Raw genomic sequence first — 23236 nt, forward strand, 5'->3', positions numbered from 1 at the left:
TGTTATTTGGAAGTAAGTAATGACGTTGTCCCAGTCGAAATATTCTGCTAAAAACATTATTTTTTGAAGTGTGCTATTGTTGACGATCTGATCTGATTGTTGGTAAACTGCGTACCATGACTCACTTTGTACAAAATGGCGTCGACACAAGCTGACAACATGCCCGTTGGAAATTCTCCTTCAATATAAGTTCTTTTTCTTGTGGAAATTACCACAGTAAAAGACACAACTATTTGGGAACTGTATAAGACTTTATTGATTATTATCTTAATTAAATTTTATATTCTAAAAAAAAAAAAATATATATATATATATATATATATATATATATATATATATATCAATCAGTCGTCTTCGAGGAATTTCACTTGGAGGATATCTTTTAAATGACTTAATTACACTCTTAATCTCTTAATTTGCTATATTGAAAGTGTTATTTTAATCTTTGAATAATATTTTGAGCAAATTTAATCAATTAATTTTATAATTATTGCATTTGAGTTCCTTCATCACTTTCTTTCAACTTAAAACCCTCAAATTATAATTTTCTACTCAAAATATTCACAAATTATACCAATTAAATCATTTTAAATAATCTATTTCTTAAGATCCATCAATTAAAATACTAAATTTAGCCTAGAATAAAATATTCTAAAATTTCATCTTTTGGTAACCTTAACCTCACATCCTATTAAATGTTTCAAATTTCCTCAAACTTCTACTATTTTTTTTTACCTTTGTACTTTTGAAATTATTTAATATATCAAGTTTTTTTTTATAAATCTACAATAAATTTTTAACCACCCTAATTGGAATTTTTTATTCTCTGAGAGGATTTCAAATATTTTTACAAACTTTTATATATTAGTCTAACTATAAGATTAATTCTCAGTCTAAAACTTAATTATATTTAAAGTTTATCATTTTTTCAAAGATATATTTTATGATAATCAAATTTAAGTTCTTTCTTTTAAACTCAGCGTATGTTGTTAATTGAATTATATATATCAAATAAATCTACATAATAGAAAATAAAACTTCATCAGTTTTAAGTATAAGAAATTCTACAAAAGAACCAAATTTATATAAATTTTATAGATAGAGAAATTTAAAAACTTGGTCATCAAAATTACCTTGTCTAAACTAGAAAACAAAGGTATAATTAAGTCCCCCAAAAAAGGTGTAATCAAACTTATGCAAACAAAGAAGGATAATAGTTACTATTAGGCTACTTACCTCTGGACTCGATGGTGGATTTTTCGTAAGGATATTCAATGGGAAAAAAAAGATTTTAGGGCAAGTAAGCCCATGCGAGTTGGGCGTTGGGTCTTGCCAACTAAAATCCACAACCGATTGTGGAATGTTGGGCACTGCTATGCGCACCTAGAAAAATTGCTGGTACACCCATCAATTTTGCAATTTTCCCATTTTGTCCTTTCATAAAAGGGTGCGGATCAACTGATCCGTAAGCCTCATACTAATCCATATAGGTTTAATCCGAAATTTTTTTGTAAAAAATATGTATTCCAGATTCTTGCTTAGACCATTAATTTTAAATTAATTCGTAACACATATTTTTGAAAAATAATTAAAAAAAAACTTTTGGATTGGACTTATACAGATCAGTTGATCCGTTAGCCTCATACAAATTAAATAATCTGTGGGCCTCATATGAATCAACTAATCCATGGACCTCATACAAATTAACTAATTCGTATGAGACTTACGGATTAGTTAAGACAAAATGGGAAAATTGTGAAATTGTTGGGTATACCAGCAATTTTTTTGGGTGCGCGTAGCAGTGTCCTAGAATGTTGCCTCCAGCACATCCAAAAATTACTTCCAGTACCTCATTACATCTTTAATATGACTTACAAGTAATTATTATAAAAGGCTTAAATTACGTTTTAATGTTTTTATATTTTGATTCTTTAAGTTTCAAAAGTCTCGTTTTTATTCTTTATGTTTTGGAATTATTTTGTTTTGGTCCTTTTAAATAAAAACATTAAATATATTCATAAAAAAGTGTGACGTGTGTATTAAAACTAATTGAGATGATGATGTAATATTTTAATTGAAACAACATCATTTTAAATGTTTTTGTGTTGGTCCTTTATGATTTTCAAATGGTTTCATTCTGGTTCATCATGTGTATAGAATGATAGATTTTGATCTATGAAGTAGTGAATACAATCGAGGGCATTCTATCAAAATTATTTTCAATTAGATGTGTTGGTTGTTATGATATATCTATTGTTGTTTAGTTTTTTTAGCACTACTAATTAGCCTACTTATGTGTAGGTGTGCAACTGAAAATCATTTTAAAATTAGACACATATTAGTCATATGCACACATGCATGTAAGTAAGTCAATTAATGATGCTAAAAACAACAAATACATTACAACATTCAACAAAGGATCAAACTTAGTTAGTCAACGACTGTTGTATTGCAGCAAATACAATTTTTAATCTCTTTTTTATCCTAACTAAGACACTATATTTTCAAACAGAATATGTGACTTTCACAACCTTCCACAACATTTGCTTCAACTTTAAATTAGGAAAGTATTTCTTGAAATTATTGTACAAGCGTCTAAACCTTTGTGACAGTTTTAGTTGCATAAAAAATAATATTTTGCATCATCTTTATTAAATATATAGATTACATATATTATTTTTCAATATTTTTAGTAATACCTTAAAAAACATGCTACTTCCTAAAATGTTTTAATTAAGTGGGAATTTAAATTTATAATACAGGAGATAATTAAAATAAAAAATTGACCCCTATTTGGGCTAGGCCCAGGGTGCTTTTTATTTTTGTGTCTTTATTATGGCTCGTCACAGCCACGAAAACATGGAAATTAACTAATAATGAACCCTAGTGAATATGTTTTGTTTGGTGACGATGCATTGCTGAAATTGAAAACCTATACACATTACTTTCACTTGATGTGCATTGATAATATATGTCTGTTGAGAGCATGTTTTTGATAAAGGTTAAGCGTAAGTAAATTTTGAATGTTATTTATATTGTGACGCACAATCAAACTTCATACGTACGTTGTATCCTTTGGATACTTGAAAATGAGTGAAAATATTTGACATGGTAATCAAATAGAGGATAATTGACATTTGTGTCTACATTTGGATTACTTATTTAACCCTGTTTGAAAGTTACTCTTGGAGATCTTGACATATGCCATTTAATTTCAGTTTTTATATTTTGATTTCCTCAGCGCCGAGTTTTCGTTATTTGTTTTAATTTTATGGATTAGTAGTGTTTATCCCTATTTGATAGGAGATGACTCTGGAGGAATATGACAAGCTATAGAAAAAGACTCTTCAGGTTCTCTAGATTAATTAAGATGGATATATATGAAAGAGTTTGAATTCATGCAGACTCTATCAAGAAAGAGATATTTTTGTTAATTAAGTTGGTGACAATATTGACCTCATTGTTCCTTTTTAATTTCTTGTTTTTGATATTAAATTTCTAGTACCATATCATATTATATATCACACTCGACATTTTTCTTCCCTTAAGGGACGGATGAGGATAAGCACATAGAGTCACTTGAGAAGGAATATAATTCCAATATGGTGTGTGACTTTTGTTACATTTGTGCAAATCTTAGACTCTAAATTTGTCACTTCCAAATAAAGCTAGGCTTCATTGTAGCGCCATATCAAACATGGATACTGTTTGTTTATGTTTCTTTACAGGAATTGGGAAATTACTGAGACAAAATCCAGTTTTCCCTCTAAGACTCATTCGACGTGATTTTCTCATAGGAAAAGATGTCACTTTTGATGAATGGGGTTTCTAACGGGAATATGTCATCGTGCTTTAGAACCTCCAACTTGACAATTCTCTTCTTTGTGCTTCCATGTTCAATTGTTCTGATTTTTGCTGGTATATATACAAGTGCTTCTGACTAATTTTGTTTCTTTGTATTGGATTTAATTTTCTCAGCCTTTCAGTGTAAACGAAGAGTGTCTAATCTAAGGCTCTAAGCAGAAGAATGAGTAAAAAATAACACATTAGATTCAAGAGGAGTTTATGGTGGCTTTGGGACTAACTACAATTTTTTCTCCTAATGAAGAGCAAGGTAGATCAAGTCAAAATTGTGAAAAATCCTTGACAGCTGTACGTATTGGTTCATAGGATTCAATGTTAAAAATAGACTGTTCCATCATCATTATGGAAACATGCATATTTAAGATAATTTTTTACTCCACAATTTAATACTATAATGAGTCACGAATCATACCTAAAACTTAAAAGTCGCTTTACACTTAAGGAAAAGATGTTTCTAATGTACTTTTTTACACTTTCAAATATTATTTCAGAATTTTTGTTAATTCAAAGATTAAATTGTTATTACATTATACTTTCATAATAGGTTTTAGAAACAATTTAATTTTTTAATTTAATAAATAAAAGCGTCGGGTTCAGTTTGCACTATTCCCCCCACTTACTTTGTAGTATTGTGTTAAAAAACTATAGTATTAAATTTATTACGAAATTAATTTAAAAATATATTAAGTAACCGATTGGTGGAGGCAGTTTATTGCTTTTGGCCAGGGACTGTAGTGAGTAGTCACGGACTCACGGCAATAGCTGTAAACAGAAACATGAAACACCTGAAATAGGTATCAAAAGTCACACGCAATGTAACCTACATATCCACATGGCCCAACTTGAACCACAAATTAATTTGGCCAAGTTAACCCATACGGAATTGATTACTATTGAGAATTTCGTATGATTAGAAATAATTTGACTGCCATTTTTTCCAACCTACTAATGGAATGTAAATTTGACCGGAGATGTTTTTTTTTTTTGCCCCTTTTGTACCTATGATAATAAATAATATAAAATTTGGGAGCCAATAATATATATTTGTTAGTTTTGAACTTATAATACTCCATACTTAGGACAGTAGTATTTTTATTTTGAATGAATTGAAATTACATAATAGAGGCAATAATTAGTAATGTTGGGTTGGGGGGGAGTGTGGGACCATATTCATTCATCCAATTTCCGTACCCACGTGGCACATGCTTACTTACGTTTGATCCCAACCCTACACTTGTGTTTTTCATATTTGCAAGCAACACATTATCACTAACAGCCCTGTCCTCTCTGTCAGCTTCATTATTTAGTTACTGTACAAAATTATACAATTAAGAACTTTTCCATCCTTTTTTCTTTTACATTACATTTACTGGGAGCTTATGAATTTTATTTAATCTGAAACACACAGGTGTTGTGCTTTAAGAAAACAAATGTAGACTTGAGAGTTGAGAAGACAAAAAAAAAAGTAAACAAATATACTAGGTTCTCTAAACGCATGGGATTGATTTATTGGGTTTTGTTTGTAGAAAGAAAAAAAAAACAGAAAGGACTTTAATTGGAAATTATTTATTATTTAGAATAGACAAAATTACATTTTTGGTCTCCTAGTTTATCTCTAGTTTCTGATTTGGTCCTCTAATAATTTAATTCACAAATTTAGTCTTCTATTTTTATAAAATCGTGTTATGTTATAGTCAAGACCACAATTGGACATTGACTATTAAATGTCTATCACAGTCACATTGGATGATGATGACTATCATGTGTCATGTTTTGATTGGTCAATAAAAACAATAATTCATTTTATCTTTTATGGAGTTGGCATCCAATCAAAACATGATACATGACAGATGATATATGACCGTCATCATCATCCAATAAGAACCTGATACGTGATAGTTAACATCATTTGTTAATAATCAACGTTCAATCATGGCATGAAAAATCAATATTATACAATTTTATAAAATAAAGAGATCAAATTTGTAAATTAAATTACTAGAGAATGAAATTTAAAACTAAAAATAATCTGAGAGATCGAATTTGTAATTTTACCTTTAGAATAAAAGAAAAGAAAAGAAAATCGAAGGGGGAGCATAATAAATGGGTATGGCGATGCGCAAAGTATTGAAGAAAAAAGGAAGGGTAAGTAAATTGGGAATGGTGGTGGTAGTGCCAGGTGTCTGTCTGAGGAGAAAATAGAATAAAAAGCTATGAAATTTTGGCACAAGGTCTGATTGTAGAATTGAAGAAGATGACTGGGGGGGGTATCACTATGCAATCGACGCCGGGAAGCTCAGGATACTTGGATTTGTATCCAGAGCGGAAGATGTCCTTTTTCAAAAATCCTTACATTCTCGGACTGGCTGCTGTCGCCGGCATCGGTGGTCTCCTCTTCGGCTACGACACTGGTAAGTCAGTGTTTGTTTAGATCCAAAGTTGTATGGTAGAATTCCTCATCTTGTGATTGTGATTGTGATGCAGGTGTGATATCAGGGGCTCTTTTATACATTAAGGATGATTTTGAGGAGGTTAGAAACAGCAATCTTCTCCAGGAAACAATAGTCAGCATGGCTATTGCCGGGGCAATCGTGGGAGCAGCATTGGGTGGTTGGATTAATGATGCCTATGGTCGAAAGAAGGCCACCCTCTTTGCCGATGTTATCTTTACCGCCGGAGCAATAATCATGGCTTCTGCTCCAGATCCTTATGTTCTCATTTTGGGACGCCTTCTGGTTGGTTTGGGTGTGGGCATAGCTTCTGTCACTGCTCCCGTTTATATTGCAGAAGCATCACCTTCCGAAATAAGGGGTTCATTAGTCAGCACAAATGTCCTCATGATAACCGGTGGACAGTTTCTTTCCTATCTTGTTAACCTCGCTTTTACTGGTGTTCCTGGTACTTGGCGATGGATGCTTGGTGTTTCTGGTGTGCCTGCTGTTGTTCAGTTTGTTCTCATGCTCTTCCTCCCTGAATCCCCAAGATGGCTTTTTGTCAAGGTAAATTCTCATGCTCATGCTCATCTTATCTTCTTACAGCGCTCTTTTCACTCCTCTTTATCTCTTCCTCTTTTCAGAATAGGAAAAATGAAGCCGTTGATGTGCTTTCTAAGATCTTTGACGTTGCTCGCTTAGAAGACGAAGTCGATTTCCTCACTGCTCAATCCGAGCAAGAGCGCCAAAGAAGGTCAAATATCAAATTCTGGGATGTTTTTAGATCCAAAGAAATCAGACTGGCATTCCTCGTCGGTGCCGGACTTCTGGTAACAGAACAATTCTTCTTTGCTTTAGCATTTTTCGAAATAATTGCACAATTAGAATGCTACTTACAAGTACATACTTATGCGTCAATCCATGCGAAAAGTTAAGTTACCATCTTGTCCAGAAATGCTTTGAATGTGGATTTGGGTCTTACTCCATCCCAAAAGCTTGTGAGTTGCCTCCCACCCCCCCCCCCCCCCCCCCTTATATATTCTATCTTGCCACTATCTCTAGCTAATCACCCCCTCGCCTCCAGCAGTGGTCTACTAAAATTGTGATGCCTTTTCATTTCAGCTTTCAAGTTTGAATTAAGTTTTCAGACCAGTGCTTAGTTTCCTTGTTTCCAACTCTAATGTGATCCTGGTTTTGTGATTGATTTAAGAAGCCACCATCTTCCCTTGTACATTGTTTGTTAGTGGCAGCCAAGGGCATTTTGAAATTTTGAATATGAATAGCATCAGTGTGTGGAAATGCATTCTGTTCTTATAGCATCCAATGGTTGTGCAGGCTTTTCAGCAGTTCACGGGTATTAACACAGTCATGTACTACAGCCCGACAATTGTCCAAATGGCAGGGTTCCATGCTAATGAATTGGCTCTTCTTCTATCCCTTATAGTTGCCGGCATGAATGCAGCCGGAACAATTCTTGGCATTTACCTTATCGACCATGCTGGACGAAAAAAATTAGCTCTTTCTAGTCTGGGAGGAGTAATTGTATCTTTGGTCATCTTGGCCTTTGCATTTTATAAGCAATCATCCACGTCAAATGAGTTGTATGGATGGCTTGCAGTTGTAGGCTTAGCCTTGTATATTGGTTTTTTCTCGCCAGGAATGGGGCCTGTGCCATGGACTCTGAGTTCAGAGATATATCCGGAAGAATATCGAGGTATCTGTGGGGGCATGTCAGCTACTGTGTGTTGGGTCTCAAATTTGATTGTCTCAGAGACCTTTCTTTCAATTGCGGAGGGTATAGGGATTGGTTCAACTTTTCTGATTATTGGTGTCATAGCTGTGGTTGCATTTGTATTTGTGCTTGTTTATGTTCCAGAGACCAAAGGATTGACCTTTGATGAAGTGGAAGTAATATGGAGGGAGAGAGCTTGGGGCAAGAACCCCAACACACAAAACCTTCTTGAGCAGGGAAGTAGTTCCTAATTAATAAAGTGTGAGCTTGTTGGCCTAAATAGATGTATCGTGTGGGTACATTTCACATAAGCATTTTATTATGACTTTATATATCATACTGTTTGATTTGGTTCGCATCTTTCACTTGCCTCATAATATAAGTGAATGGAATGGGAATAGTTGTGTAGTTCCATCGATCGGCACCATCATTAAAATGCTGTAGTTCCATCGTCCATGGTTATTTCAACTCATTTTGTGGAGTTTCACTTTTACAACGTGACTTCTCACTTGCCTTCATGTTTGAGTTTACCTTTAATATTTTGTCAATCATGCGATTCTGTAGTTATTTTATTGTTCAGTTTCAGATTTTATCCCTCTCAAATGAGGATTTTACTTTAGAGAAAAGATGAGGAATTATAACAATTGATTGAAAAATTATATTGAGTGGTGACAAGAGTTTCAAGTTTTATTCTTAAATATGCAGTTATATTATATACTCAATAAAAAAATATTTCACATAAAAAACATTTTATATATACTTTTTAATTCTATTTCTTTTCTCTCTACGTCTTGTTAGTCCAACAAACCATATTTGTCATTTGAAATTTCAAATATACTCTCAATTCAAATATCAAATTTTATTTGACTTATCAATTAGTTCAAAAAATTTCTTTTTTGACTATCTCAAACTATTTTTTTGGGTATTAAACCACTCTTATTTCATCTTTATCTATATATATTTAATTGTCTAAACAACTTAATTTTTTGAATTTATGCTTTTCATTTTTAAAAGAATATCAAAAATGATTTATTGTAAATTTAATTATAATATAATTTATATATTAAAAAATAATAATTGATAAAATAATTAATTAAAAAGAACCATTTACCCTGATTATTTTACAAGCTTGTGTGGCTTATAATCGACGAGTTTCAGAGAAGAGAACTGTATTATATTCGTTAATAATATAGATCCATGTGTGGGCAAAACTTGTGATTAAGGAAGATCGGTTCAAGAGAGGCCCTTAATCTCATCCACATAAATTGAATTTTGCTAAGTTTTCGTAATTCAGTTACACTTAAATAGCAACAAATCTTGGTCGCTAATCAATCATTGGTTGTTTTACACTCTATAACTGATCTAGTGTCACTAGACCTCGCTCACTGCTTAATTAAGTAAGATCCGGCTCCATCGTTAAGCATACTATTTAAATAAATTAACTTAGAAAGAGAATGAAAGTCATCCAGTGAACAAGCATATATACAAAAAACTAACCATTACTAGCTAGCCAGTGCTTCTTCTCCAGTGATCGATCGGTGTTCTTAATTGGCCTCTAGTCTAGTGTGTGGTTCACCATTACTAGCTCGAAGAAAAGAAAAGGATTAAATTAATTTGCATGCATGCAAAGTTATTGTTTGTTTTGTACGTACATGCATGAGAGATTGAGAGAACTCACTGGCGGTGGCATCTTTGTGAGCTCCATTCCATCAAAATTATAAGTTTCAACCATAAATGAATAGAGGTTTGAACCGGGCAGATTCTTGGGGAACATTGGCCTTTGTAATTGCTGCTTCTTGCTCTTCCCCCTCACCAGAATTTGACACAATTCCAGAACAGTTCATTATTTCTGTAACCAAGTTCCGCAAAAGGTTTTTTATTTTATTTTTTTTATGTGGAATTATCACGTTTGTTGAATATGTCGCTACGCTCCTATTGGAGTTTCTATTTTGTGTTGTGTTTTTTTTTTGTAACATTCCATGTATCATGTATGTTATCGGCATAATGTTTTTGTGTCAATTGTCAAAAAAGTAATGTTATACTAACTTATAAAAGAGCCCTCATGATGTATAACCAAACAACAATTGTTTGTTTCCATAAGTAAATATTTATATTAAATGTTTTTTCATAACATTTATTATATTATAAATTTGCTTGAAAAATTTGGGTCCTAAGTTTTCACTGAACATATATACCTGAGATGTTTAAAAGAAAAAGATGTGCATGTTCGTACAACTTGTAACAGAAGTTATCATCCATGATATTTTCTTGTATTATGTTGATAAGTTATATTCTTATTAGCTCAATATGTTGAACAGCAACTTGTAGGATCGATGCAATTTAGTTTATTTGGTTGTTGCGTTGTATTTTCCTTTTTGGATTAACCATATCTGTGAATGTAAAAGAAGAGTAGCAAAGTACCTTTATTGTTATGCTTATGCATAAATGAAAAAAATAAAAAAAAAAAAATAAAAAAAAAAAAAAATATATATATATATATATATATATAAATACTGTTGCTCCTTTACGTGGTTGCTTATTTAGATGATTCTGTCTCTATTTTATACATTCATCCTTATTGTTATTATTTGAGTCTACAAAGTATGGAGATAAACAACCTAACCTAACCTAACCAATCTATCTTATTAAAAACATACTTTATTTAGGATTCTATACAACATGAAACAAGATAGTAGTGGAAATTCATGCTTGAAAATGACTCCTAAAGATGAGTTTCATTGTCATTTGAAAAGAGAAATTCTTATATATCAATAATGGAGCTTAGTAGTTTTAAACAGAGTTTTACATGTTGCAGATGGAACCAGGAATTGAAAATTCTGTCAACTCCGTAAATATTGAAGCAATCGAGGTCAGTTATTCTTAGTTGATCTGGTTTAGTTTCAATTTGCTTCCTGGTGATACAAAACAAAGTGAAGGGGTTCTTTGTGTTAATGTTAAATAGAAAAACAATTATACAGACCATTTATGGCTTATATATATTTCATGTCACAAACTGAAATTGTTTTCTTTAAAAGCCAAAATATACATGCTTGAAAAGAAAGAAAAGTTGATAGAAGTATGTTGTGTCAAATAGTTCATTAGCAGTTGCACTTTTTTTTCTTCTTATGGTTGTCGGTTTGACTTCGCAAAGTCTAGCTTGCATGATTAAACGAAATACATATGCCTATGTTATCCACTAAAATATCATAGATAGATTCATTTTGTTGAATGAAAGAAAAAAGGTTATAGACTAAATTTGTTATTTTATTTATGTATATTGTGTTCTTTATTTAAAAAAAAAAGGTGACAGGAGGAAATGGGCACTACACAGAGCAGTCAGGCACAAGCCATGAGAAGATTAAAGGAGGTTGGAAAACTGCAAATATCTTGCTAGGTATGAAATAAATGATCAGTGTTTAGCAAGTTGGAATGTAAATGCAACATGAATCATGATATTGATATTGAATGCAATGCAGCGAATCAAGCACTGGCTACACTAGCTTTCTTTGGAGTTGGAGTGAACTTGGTTCTGTTTCTGACCCGAGTCCTTCACCAAGAAAGTGCTGAGGCTGCTAACAACGTGAGCAAGTGGACCGGAACCGTTTACATATTCTCACTCATAGGAGCCTTCCTCAGTGATTCTTACTGGGGACGATATTTAACATGCACAATCTTTCAGCTCATTTTTGTTGTGGTATTGTATTGTATTGTATTCACCTTACATCTTACTATAACACTTTGCTGGCATTATGAAATTCTGAACATATATGCACAGGGCTTGGGGATGTTGTCTTTCACGTCTTGGCGATTTTTGATCAAACCGGCTGGTTGTGGAAATGAAGAAACTACATGCTTGGAACCATCATCATTGGGTGTTGGCATTTTCTACTTGTCCATATATCTAGTGGCATTTGGATATGGAGGGCACCAACCCACCTTAGCAACCTTTGGTGCAGATCAATTTGATGAGAAGAATGAAAAACATAGGGATGCCAGAGAAACCTTCTTCTGTTACTTTTACTTTGCTCTCAATGTTGGGTCTCTGTTCTCCAACACTGTATTAGTATACTACGAGAATTCAGGAATGTGGACAAGGGGGTTCTTGGTGTCCTTGGCCTCAGCTGTTATTGCCTTAGTTTCATACTTAGCAGGATATCAAAAATATAAATATGTAAAGGCACATGGGAATCCGGTGATAAGGGTAGTTCAGGTGTTTGTGGCTACTGCTAGAAAGTGGAAGGTTGGTTCAGCCAAGGAAGACCAACTTTATGAGGTTGATGGTCCAGAATCAGCCATAAAAGGGAGTAGAAAGATTCTGCACAGCAATGATTTTAGGTAACAAAAAACACGTGATTATGTAAAACAACTATATAATTTTGATTAACTTGTTTGGTTGCATGGAATTGAACCTTACTACATCCTTGGTTCATTTTTGTTGATGTTGAGCAGATTCATGGACAAGGCAGCAACGATAACGGAGAAAGATGCAGTTCATCTCAAGAATCACTGGCGGCTATGTACTGTGACTCAAGTTGAGGAAGCCAAATGCGTACTGAGAATGCTACCAGTTTGGTTATGTACTATTATTTATTCGGTTGTGTTTACGCAAATGGCTTCTCTTTTTGTCGAGCAAGGGAATGTGATGAACAACGAGATAGGAAAATTTCACTTGCCAGCAGCCAGCATGTCAGTGTTTGATATCTGCAGTGTCCTTTTATGCACTGGAATTTATCGCCAAATCCTTGTTCCTCTGGCAGGAAGATTAAGTGGCAATCCTAGGGGACTAACTGAGCTTCAAAGAATGGGAGTTGGTCTAGTTATTGGAATGTTAGCAATGCTTGCAGCTGGTGTCACAGAGTTTGAAAGGCTCAAACACGTTACACCCAGGGAAAAGGCTAGTTCTTTGAGTATATTTTGGCAAATCCCGCAGTATGTTCTAGTTGGTGCTTCAGAAGTTTTCATGTATGTGGGTCAATTGGAGTTCTTTAATGGGCAAGCCCCAGATGGCATAAAAAGCTTTGGGAGCTCACTTTGCATGGCTTCAATGTCTCTTGGAAACTATGTGAGTAGCATGCTGGTTTACATGGTGATGCGAATCACTGCAAGAGGCGAGAATCCGGGATGGATTCCCAATAACTTGAATGTGGGGCACATGGATAGGTTTTTCTTCCTCGTTGCAGTGCTAAATGCTCTTGACTTTGTACTCTACTTATTATGTGCTCGCTGGTACAAGAGCATCAACCTTGGAGATGGTGACATGGAAAGCCAAGAGGACAAGGAAATGATTGGTAAAGTTTGATTCAGTTGTCTTGAATTTTCATTTTCTTGCTAGGAATTTTTTTATCTTAATAATTTTGATAAGGCTGTTCAAGGATGATCCTTTTTGGTGACACAAAGCATGCCGGCTCAATTTGAGAGAGAATTGACAAAATATTGGTGGGATGATTGCTTTCTTGATACCAAATTTGGCATTTGGACTTATGCTATTCTGGGTATTAGTGAATATATAGTAGGCATTCTTAGTTGCTATGTAATAGTTCTGAACTTTGAAGCCAGTCTACTCGTGCGAGAGGATCAAACTATAAATTACCACGTCATTTTTTCGAGACCTCCTAACAATTTATCACTCTAACACTAGTCTTTAAGGTGTGAAGCATATCACATTCACAACCTTTTGTGGTTATTCATCCTGATAAAACATTAAAAAATCAATGAGATCAATTTACATTTTTTCTAGACAAAAATTTACCATGTTGAAGTATTTGCTTTTTCTAGAACAGTCTATGCCAAGGATTTTCATATATAAGCAGCATAAATTTTCTGACAAGAAAAATTGGACCCCATCAAAATTGGAACTCCTGAAATGAGGAGATGAAGATATGTTTTCTGAATACTACAAATTCTCCCTGGACACAATGGCATGCAGCTGTTTTGCAGTCCATGCTACATCAACAAGTCCATGAAGAAGGGGAGCAATATCTTCTGCCATAGTCTTCAAAACCGTTTTTCATTCTATTAAAACAATTTACAAGGTGTTAAACAGAATCATATAAGTTGTGCATGCTTAGTGCACTTGAATGCTCATATCTATCACCTTTTTGAATATATTTCACACCCTGTCATAATATCACAAGACAACAATGAATTTTTTCTTGACAAATTGTAAAAATGGACTAAGAGTTTCTCTCATAAAAACTTGCTTAATATTATCTTCGGTAGATGATTCTCAAACAATTTTAAGCAAAATGCAGTGTAAAACATTGTTTAGTCTTGTTCAAAGGTACTAGAAGAACAATTTTATGAAATCTCATTTCCATTATTAAGAAAGAAGAAATAGCATTCTAGGAATCTAGATTCACATCTTGGTTGGTTATTGTGAAGGTCTCCCATATTCAAAACAAAAAGAAAAGTAGCACAGCAAAAAATGGGGAAAGAATGATAATGGGAAGTGTACTTCGTTTTCGCACAAGTTCATATCAAAAATGGAAAGATTTTTAGCAACCAAAAAAAGGAAAGGAAAAAGAAGTGCAGAAGATGGTGAACCTGATATTTTACTGAAATTAAGCAAAGACAAAGAAGCAAGAGTCTTGAGCTCAAGTTCTCCATTTTCCAAGATTCCTTTCAACTGAGAGATGATGGATAAGAAGGCGGGAAGATGCAATCCAGCACTAAATAGCGAAGATAGTGAGGAGCTCAACCATGTCACAGTTATTAGACACGTTCTCACCAAATCTAGGTGATTAGTATCTAAACATCTAGATATGCTCTTCAAAAAAGGGCTTTCTCCATCACCAATCAACGACTCTAACAACTTCTTTAGCAACTCTTCACCCCTTTTTTCTTCATCTTCCTACCATTTTAATTAATTTATCAGTCGAGCCAAGATACATTCAGTATCTAATGCAAGTTACAAAAAAATTCATTTATACACAAGTGGAAGACAAGTATTTTACTTTCTTCAATAAATATATGTATCATTAAACATATGCCAAGAGATTGATTGTATCTAATCCAGTATACACAAGAAAACATTGTTTTTCATCCAGAGAAATACCTTAGAGATGACAAAGTCCCTAACAAAGAAAACTTACCGATGAAACTGAAATGGTTACATATAACTGCTGACCCTCTTCTTCATGGCCAGGAGGTTTCACTTCTAGGCTATCATTATTATAACCTGCTTGTTTTAAGATGCTAGTCATGGTTGGTATCTTTCCAGTTGAAGAAAAATGGCTACACAAGATTAATAGTGCTCTGCAACACTTCTCTCTGCCCTTCTCATCATTTAAGCTGGCATCAAGTGCCTCTGCAATGGCATTCACAGCCACCTCTCTGTATATGCCAAACTTTTGAGGCTCAACCTGAAGTGAAAAACTTGTTCTAGTCTTTAAGTGTGCAAGGCAGAAACTGAATTTCATTTATCATTTAATTCAAGAAAAATTTATAAACAAAATAAATCGAAAGAGTGCTAAATATTGGATGAAACACTGAAGGCATTTGGTATTTAAATATTATACAGATAATTCCATATTCATGCCAAATCTACAGAATATCTTAATCTATATAATGAAGCAAATTGCAAGATTTTAGGTTAGGTTAGGATTGTATGTTACAAGCTAGTATTATCTAAGCGTATTAAATAAGAAGAGCATAGACATGAACTGCTAATGTTCTGGTTTCAAGTGTTTGTTCTATTCTAAACATCTGATTTTTATTTTTTTTATATTTACATTTTTCTTGCAGAAGATGGAGAGATGTTCCAATGCAGTAGTATCCCTTAAATGTGTTGAAAAACAAAGATGATTTGGCGAATTTTAAGGTGCAAATTATGCGTTACAAGTAATCATAGGTAGTCATTTTATTTGTAAGTGCACAATCTGCAGAAGTTATGTACAATTATATATTTCAATATTTAGAAGAAGGAAACTACAGAGTAAAAATTGTTCATTACTTTTCATAATCTAACTTCTACAATTAATTTAATACAAAATTATATTTAAATATGGGGAGTTTTGACAATTTCCTGCCACAAGATTCCTATGGCTAACTTGATAGAAAATGTCTATAAAGTAAGGGGTGCGCTTTAGAGGGTAAAGTGCATAGTTATAACCTTTGGTTGGAAAATCTGCTGTGTTGAGATTGTGTCATTGTGAAAAAATACTTATACATATATAACAAATATCAAATTATTAAATTTAAACCATTGATTTTTCAATGAATGATTATAATTCCTCACTTTTGGGAGGAGCCATTTGTGAGGTCTGTTAAATTGCCTCATCCACCTTTCATGTTAGACCATCTAAGGTTATTTCTAATGATGATACAAGAAAATTGACATGAAATGATTATACTGGGATAACTTTTTCAACATTGCTTGAGCATACCAGCAGATCAAAGTGTAACAGAAGGACAGCAATTAGGGGCTTTTCAAATGGAGAAGGATTCTTGAGATACATGAGCAGAATATGCATTATATTAAATACTTTTTCACCCGCCAAGCCACTTATGAATGAGGTAACATCCTTTCTCCTACAAAAAAGCAGTCCAGAAATTAATACTTCAAGAGAAGTAGATATTAGTTGTCCTTGTAAATTTGTTTCTGGAATTTATAATATCCAGAATATGCTGATAAACAACTGACCAGAATTATTTCCATTATTTATGAAAGCAGTTGTTAACTACTTCAACTATTAGATCATTCTATTAAATGCATGATATTATACAATTGATTTTTTTTATCTGTAGGAATCGAAGAGATGTATCATGGGTTTACAACAACTCAGGTATCATGCTCAACCAATTGAGCTACACCCAGAGGGTATTACACAATTGGTTCAAAGATTCATTCTAGCTGCCTTTAGCCTTTTAAATAACTTTTAGCATAAAATACTGTTTACTTGAGCACAAGGTTGTTCTAAGTTTGTACGCAGTCAGCTTTTCAAGACAAACGAGGAAGCATGTCAGGCCTTCATTCAATAATTTAAACTCCTTTTAACTTATTCATCTTTTTTTTTCTTTCAAATGAGGTCATATTCACTCCTTAAGTAAATAAGTCCATAAATTTTAACACCCAACGCCCATTTCCCTAGTCAATGTCTCAACCAACTTCTAACATTTCAGATTGCAGCAAACTGTTTTCTCTGTCCTAAAACCTTAAGTTATATCTCTTAACTTATTTTTTGTATTTAACTGATAATCTTGAACAAAATTCCTACCGTAACCAATTACAGCCAATTAAAAATATGTTTTTGAAAAGAGGACGGGTAAGGAAAAAATTTAAAAGCTGAATAAGTTTGACCCATATGTTGCACTAGGCTACAAATCAATCTTATTTAATTGAATGCCAAAATTTGATAACGTTCACCTCTTCATTGATAAAAGTTCAGTAAGGAATATTATTGCATTTGTTGTCGGAGTAGCCTCCTTACTGTGAAGAAGCTCAACAAGACATTTTCTGTTAACACTCCTTGCTATCTGATATATGCAGCCAGAGTCCACTTGAATACAGTTTAGCAAAAGTGACACCACATGTGATTTTTCTTTCACATTTCCCTGTTCAAACCTCCTAAAAAGAAATGGAAGAACTCCTAAAGAGATGAGATGCTTAGCATAAGTTGATTTGTCCTCTTCTTTCAAAGAGGAGAAATGACTCTCTAACTTGAAAACAGCAGCCTCATCCCTCTTTTTCAACTTAAGCTCCTCCAAATTCTCCACTGTTTGAAAAGAAAAATCAATAAGGTAATCCAAACGTTCTGACTTCCAATTATCAATCAAACGCTTCAAAATAAGGTTGGTAAATGGCATGGTCACACATTCCAAATTATTTCCTGTTACTGGGCATGTTCTATTTCCCTTTTCAAACCATGCTTTGATGGCTTCTCTTTCAAATGTTTGACCAGTCTCTAGGGTGACTGGTTCCTCAAAGAGATCTCCAGTAAGAGGACAAATAAATTCATGTGGAATACTTGGAAAATATGACCCTGCACCAATATTTTCGATAGGACGTTTAGGAAACCAAAAATTTAATAGTAGATGTTATCTGAAGGAAGGTACATCAATCAAACATATGATTTTTCTCACCTTCAAGAGTAGAACTTGTCTTATTTGGCTGTACATGAAAGATTATAAAGAAGGTGATTAGATATATGAAGTCATAAACACAGCATAGACAGTGAAACAGTAGTGAGACCAAAATAATATGTTTCACAGTTCACATTGCTAAAACCGATCCTGTACCTTTTTAAGAACAAGTTCACTAGCTTTTTCATGTGATAGAGCATCAATACTGTGGCTGCTTAAATTAGTTTTCATAGAGAAAGAGTTATTAATGTCATCGACTAGATTCCTTTTCTGCCATTCTTCTGAAGCTGTCATTGAATTTCCATTGTGCTGTCAAATATCATTGACATTGTAAACATAAGTGAGATGTAGAGGAAGAATAGAAACAAATATGTCAATGCCACTCCAAGCATAAAACATTTTTTATAAAATGTACAGTGTTTCACTCCTCAACCTATATGACTCCAAATCTACAAAGTGTGTAATTGGGCAAGATGTAGAACCATCAAAATAAAGGTATCGGTTCCAAACAAAATGACCAATGGTACAATTTCATTTCATAAATATACAATTCAGACTTTTTTGCATATCAAATACTGAAGAGGACTCAAGAAAATTAATTTGAAGCATAAAAATCATTTTTAATTCATTCTTCTATGATGTAGTAGAGGAACAATCCAATCAAATGGGATTAAAGAGTAAACCACTATAGTAATTCAGATTAAAGGACAAGATGAAAAAAGGAGAGAGAAAATTACCAAAAGGAATTTTTGGTAAAATTATTTTCAGTTTAGGAACAATTAATGACTCAACTGGTTAATCATGTTCAAAGAGTGGTAATAAATAATCACTTCCAGACTTAATTAACCACTTGAGTATTCATTCTTAAACTGAAAGCAATTTTAGAGGACCAATAATCCCTTGATTGTGATTTTCCCAGCAAAATAATATACAGAAAGAGAAATATCTTACAGGCTTGATTGTATCAATTGCTACACCTATAGAGAAATCTTCAATATCTTGATCTGTAAATTTAACAGTTTCAGACTCATATGTTAGTGTCTGTCTAACAATAGTTGAACCACAAGAGCCTTTCATGCAGTTGTCTAGGTTATCATCATCATTAATATCTTTGACTTGGTAAACTCTGGATTTGCTAGAGTCACCAAACATAGAATCATACAGTTTCTTGCTGACCATTGGCTGTGGTGAGAGTGGGTCAATGGAGCTAGCAGACTCAAATGAATAACCAAGTGAATTTCCCTCTTGACTTCCCGTTACAGAAGCTGATGGAATGCCAATTGAAGGAATAGGCGGAGATTCTACTCCTTCAGTGAGCCAATCTTTGTAGTATACGGCAAATACATGAGTTCCAGAATCCAAATGTTCATTATACACTTTTTGAAGAAGTTTTAGCTTTCTTGTTTTGCTTGGTGCATCTTCTAGAAATTCTGCTTCCTTGATGTACCATGCCTTCAAATGAGAAAATTGTGGAGAAAATAGGTGCTCCCACAGTTCAGGCAACAATACAGTCCGTGCCTGAAAAGGCGAATCACAAAACACTTGCAAGAGATGCTTTGCTGACACCTTATTTTTTTTCTGCATCATGTATACCACACTGAGGTAAAGATGAGCACAGGCTGACAACTTATAATTTGGAATCCCACACGTACACTCGTACTTAAAATCATTTAAACTCAAACCTGTAATAATGCTAAGTTGCATCGTGGTTCTTTTCAGATACATGGTAGATATAGGTTCCTCAGCAGTTTGATCAATGGCCTCGATTGCTTGCTCAAGACTTCTTATGACTTTGGTCTCCGTAATGTTCTCTTCTTCCATTTCAATCAAATTCAAGGAGGAGAAGCATTTGCCACGCAATGTTGACCGAAAATTCACATCTTTGGAGAAATGCTTTATATAGCCATTTAGAATGGAAACTACTGCTTGGACAGCAACTTGATCAAGAGCAAGACTAGAAGCAGCTTGCATAGCATGATTGCTATCTTTATTCCTGCTGCTATTTGATCTAGTGTATGAGTCCTTCTGGGGTTTTATATTCTTTCTAGTTTCACTAGAGTGTCCAAGCATATGTATACTGGAACTTCTGCTGTGCATCTTTGCATCCTTGACAGGATCTTCCTCCTCCACAAGTTCATTGAAATTCTTCTCTTTGCCTCTTTTTAGAGAAACTTGGTTTGAATAATTATCTTTAACTATGTTAGCTTCTTGCTCAGTCACCTCAGTAATCTCATTCCTTGGCATATCAATTCCTTTGCCTGAATCTGTATCGGTAGAAGAGTTCTTTAACCGTTGATCCATTTTGTCTCTCGAAAAAAGATTATCCCTTGACATCCGGTTCGTAGCAGTATGAGTGTCGGTTTTTAACTGTCTACTTGTAATTTGATATTGTGAGGCATCAGACTTTGTTCTCTGAGTTCGAACTCTTTCACTTGATACAGAAAATCTCCCATCCAAAGAGTAAAGAGGCTCACTTGAAGCACCATGGTGGAAGGAGGATCTAGACCTTGTCACTCTTCTGATTCCTTTGAACCCCTCCTCTGCAAGAAGCTCCTCCAAAGATGAAGCCATATATATGTATATATATATGCCCTTTCCAACCCTATTAAAGGCAAAGATCAAAAACATTCAAAGTGAGGAATAATTATCAAGTAGAAAACCAGAATGAAGAGAAAAAGTGAGAAAGAAAAAGAATAATATCATCAACCTTGCCAGCCGTTTAAAATGATGATAGAAGAATAATCATATCCACAACCATGTAACATTTAAATAAGCATGCTGTCATGCCACATCCCATAATAAGAATCAGACTTGCTCAGCAAACATTCCCAACTGAATGGGGGAGCTAAGGCTTGTCATATTAAAACCAGCTATGCATAGAATAGACGAATGAAAGAGAACAAATTAAGGAGAATGATAGAGATGTTGATTAGTGAAGAGTTTAAACAAGTTGATTAGTTATTAAAAACAAAAAAGTAAGAAACAACAACAATTGGCAACACGAGTTGAGTGGACAAGTGAAAGGCGACAAATGAGAGAATGAATAGACTTTTGACAGTTGCCAGATTTGAATGTTTCAAGGACGGTAGACATTGTCTTTTCTTTTATCAATACTTTTTCGTTTTTTGCATAATAAATTGTAATTAATTGAAGACCTTTTCGTTGCCTTGCCTAGCCTTGGAATCTCAAAATCATACTCATATATAGTAGGAAATAGTGATAGTACTAATTAACTAACTAAGCAGTAAGCACTAACTGTCTCCAACTAACACCTTTTTCTCAAAGGTCCCACCAAACTATATCTTCATTTTTCCACGTTAACGGGAAACATTGGTCGCCTTAGAGAGATTGAATTCCTAAGAGAGACAACCTGCTTTATTCTCGAAAGAATTAGTATTCTACTACCAACTGGAGAATATCCTTATTGCAGAAAATAAAAATAAAGAAATTATTTGTTGATAAAGTATTTCGAATACTCAAGACCATCGTTAAAATGTGGCAAATAATCTTTATGAAAAACAAAAAAGTATAATATTTTTTCTCTTAAAATAACATTTCTTTCTTTTAAAATGACTTTTGTTCTTTCTACTCGGATATTAATATTGATCTCTTTTCTTAATTTGTTAAAAATACTTTTTTTAATTATTAGTGCCTTCTACATATACAAATATCAAGTCTAATGATTTTTTTATACCCTTTTTTTACTTTTTAAAAGTAGGTGACACTAATTTTTTTATACATGTATACTTAAGTGTTAAAAGCAAGGGTTATATGCATAAATCTTGAAACTGAGCATGGCTATATATATTCAAGAAATTTAACTTTTTCTGCTAAAAATGATGCAAGTTGTTTCAACTCTTCTTGTTTTATTACATTTTATATGTTTTGATCCAGTAAGATATAACACCGATATAATACATTTTCTAACGCATTCTTTTTATGTTGCATGATATAACACTGGCAACATATTCTTCTACGTATTTATTTTAAATTCTATTAATATTCTAAAATTATAATATTTTAAGTGAAATTTATTAAATAAAAAAAATGCCTTCAAAGTTTTGTATTTTTTTATAAATTCCAGTCAATAGTAAAAAGTTGACTTTTTTGGTGAATTGTCACGCTAACGAATTTATTCATCCAAGGAATTCAAGTTAAGATTTTAAATTTCTGTACTTAATCTTTATTTTGTGTACATTCTCCGTTTTTTCTAAAAAAAAATTACAATGGTATTGGTACCAAGTTTTTCCTATAAAAAATAATGACAAATTCTGGTTGATGGGACTATGAACACACATAATATGAATATTTTACTCTCAACATAATTTATTTCATATTAAAAATTATCCAAGATTCAACCACTTATATTAACCATTCTCTTTTCATTTATAGATATTTTTTTGCAAATATTATAACTGACCTTTAATTTGATTTAGAGAACTCAATTTCATGATTGAAATAATAAAAATTAAAATTGATTAATTCAAAATCTAATTGAAACTAGATTAACCGATTAATGATACGGGTCAATTGAATCGGTTTAAATTATAAATTAATCAAACCACAGTTGCAATTCTCTTTCAGTTGTTTAAATTTCATAAATTTCTTAGTTAAATCCCAAAATTATTGGAGATATACAAAAGGTTAATACTTTTTAAAAAATAATAAACTATCAAACTCAAATGCCATATGTCGGTATTTTCTTGATAAAACCTTTTCTGCATTATATATATTTTATCTTGATGAATACCACCGCCCCCCCCCCCCCCTCCCCCGGTCTCTTCTTAATCGGATTAAAAATTCAATATATCATTAAAAAAAACTACCAAACTTGCACCCTATACTAAACACTACCTCCGGTAATAAAGAAATACCTGAGACTAATAAAAAATTAAATTAATCTTGCATTTTCAGATATTACATCCTCAAGAATACTGTAGCAAAGAATGCTATTCCTTGACATATAAAAATACTGTTGCTTCACTTTTAACATTCGTGTGTGTGTGCGTGAAATAAAAGTTATAGTGAAATTAAAAAATAATTACTAGCAATGTAACTTTCTCACGAGAATAAAAGTTGTGTAGACATGAAAATAAATGTAACTTTCCTGAAAATAAAAGATGCCTTA

The 23236-nt window shown here is 33.1% G+C and overlaps 3 protein-coding genes across 3 annotated transcripts; 2 read left to right on the forward strand and 1 right to left on the reverse strand.

Annotated features, from left to right (window-relative positions):
- The first annotated feature begins 5987 nt into the window (after nucleotides 1-5987).
- On the forward strand, nucleotides 5988-8544 carry LOC114423806 (inositol transporter 1-like). The gene is made up of 4 exons (XM_028390703.1): nucleotides 5988-6275; nucleotides 6349-6863; nucleotides 6941-7126; nucleotides 7632-8544. Exons 1-4 carry the CDS (start codon nucleotides 6119-6121, stop codon nucleotides 8277-8279), a joined length of 1506 nt encoding a protein of 501 aa, XP_028246504.1. The 5' UTR covers nucleotides 5988-6118; the 3' UTR covers nucleotides 8280-8544.
- A 2169-nt stretch (nucleotides 8545-10713) lies between these two features.
- On the forward strand, nucleotides 10714-13628 carry LOC114424375 (protein NRT1/ PTR FAMILY 7.1-like). Its single transcript, XM_028391217.1, has 5 exons — nucleotides 10714-10897; nucleotides 11332-11422; nucleotides 11505-11722; nucleotides 11804-12363; nucleotides 12478-13628. Exons 1-5 carry the CDS (start codon nucleotides 10835-10837, stop codon nucleotides 13325-13327), a joined length of 1782 nt encoding a protein of 593 aa, XP_028247018.1. The 5' UTR covers nucleotides 10714-10834; the 3' UTR covers nucleotides 13328-13628.
- Nucleotides 13629-13728: 100 nt separating this feature from the next.
- LOC114424374 (putative E3 ubiquitin-protein ligase LIN-2) lies at nucleotides 13729-20998 on the reverse strand. Its single transcript, XM_028391216.1, has 9 exons — nucleotides 20816-20998; nucleotides 19060-20710; nucleotides 18265-18417; nucleotides 18109-18136; nucleotides 17393-18008; nucleotides 16413-16557; nucleotides 15120-15389; nucleotides 14572-14878; nucleotides 13729-14040 (listed from the first exon to the last, which is right to left on the reverse strand). The coding sequence occupies exons 2-9, from the start codon at nucleotides 20677-20679 to the stop codon at nucleotides 14036-14038; spliced, it is 3144 nt and encodes a 1047-aa protein (XP_028247017.1). The 5' UTR covers nucleotides 20680-20710; nucleotides 20816-20998; the 3' UTR covers nucleotides 13729-14035.
- Between the last annotated feature and the right edge of the window lie 2238 nt (nucleotides 20999-23236).

The sequence above is a fragment of the Glycine soja genome, chromosome 8, assembly GCF_004193775.1.
Source record: "Glycine soja cultivar W05 chromosome 8, ASM419377v2, whole genome shotgun sequence".
NCBI classification, from domain to species: domain Eukaryota; kingdom Viridiplantae; phylum Streptophyta; class Magnoliopsida; order Fabales; family Fabaceae; genus Glycine; species Glycine soja.

What these genes read in the sequence shown, in the direction of transcription:
- LOC114423806 (XM_028390703.1), top strand. Translation starts at nt 6,119, where the DNA reads ATGACTGGGGGGGGTATCACTATGCAATCGACGCCGGGAAGCTCAGGA. An exon ending in CAAGATGGCTTTTTGTCAAG is followed by an intron (nt 6,864 to 6,940) that starts GTAAATTCTCAT and finishes TCCTCTTTTCAG; the next exon opens with AATAGGAAAAATGAAGCCGT. An exon ending in TCGTCGGTGCCGGACTTCTG is followed by an intron (nt 7,127 to 7,631) that starts GTAACAGAACAA and finishes ATGGTTGTGCAG; the next exon opens with GCTTTTCAGCAGTTCACGGG.
- LOC114424375 (XM_028391217.1), top strand. Translation starts at nt 10,835, where the DNA reads ATGTTGCAGATGGAACCAGGAATTGAAAATTCTGTCAACTCCGTAAAT. An exon ending in TAAATATTGAAGCAATCGAG is followed by an intron (nt 10,898 to 11,331) that starts GTCAGTTATTCT and finishes TAAAAAAAAAAG; the next exon opens with GTGACAGGAGGAAATGGGCA. An exon ending in TTCAGCTCATTTTTGTTGTG is followed by an intron (nt 11,723 to 11,803) that starts GTATTGTATTGT and finishes ATATATGCACAG; the next exon opens with GGCTTGGGGATGTTGTCTTT.
- LOC114424374 (XM_028391216.1), bottom strand. Translation starts at nt 20,679, where the DNA reads ATGGCTTCATCTTTGGAGGAGCTTCTTGCAGAGGAGGGGTTCAAAGGA. An exon ending in CAATTGATACAATCAAGCCT is followed by an intron (nt 18,418 to 19,059) that starts GTAAGATATTTC and finishes GATATTTGACAG; the next exon opens with CACAATGGAAATTCAATGAC. An exon ending in GTGAACTTGTTCTTAAAAAG is followed by an intron (nt 18,137 to 18,264) that starts GTACAGGATCGG and finishes TTTCATGTACAG; the next exon opens with CCAAATAAGACAAGTTCTAC.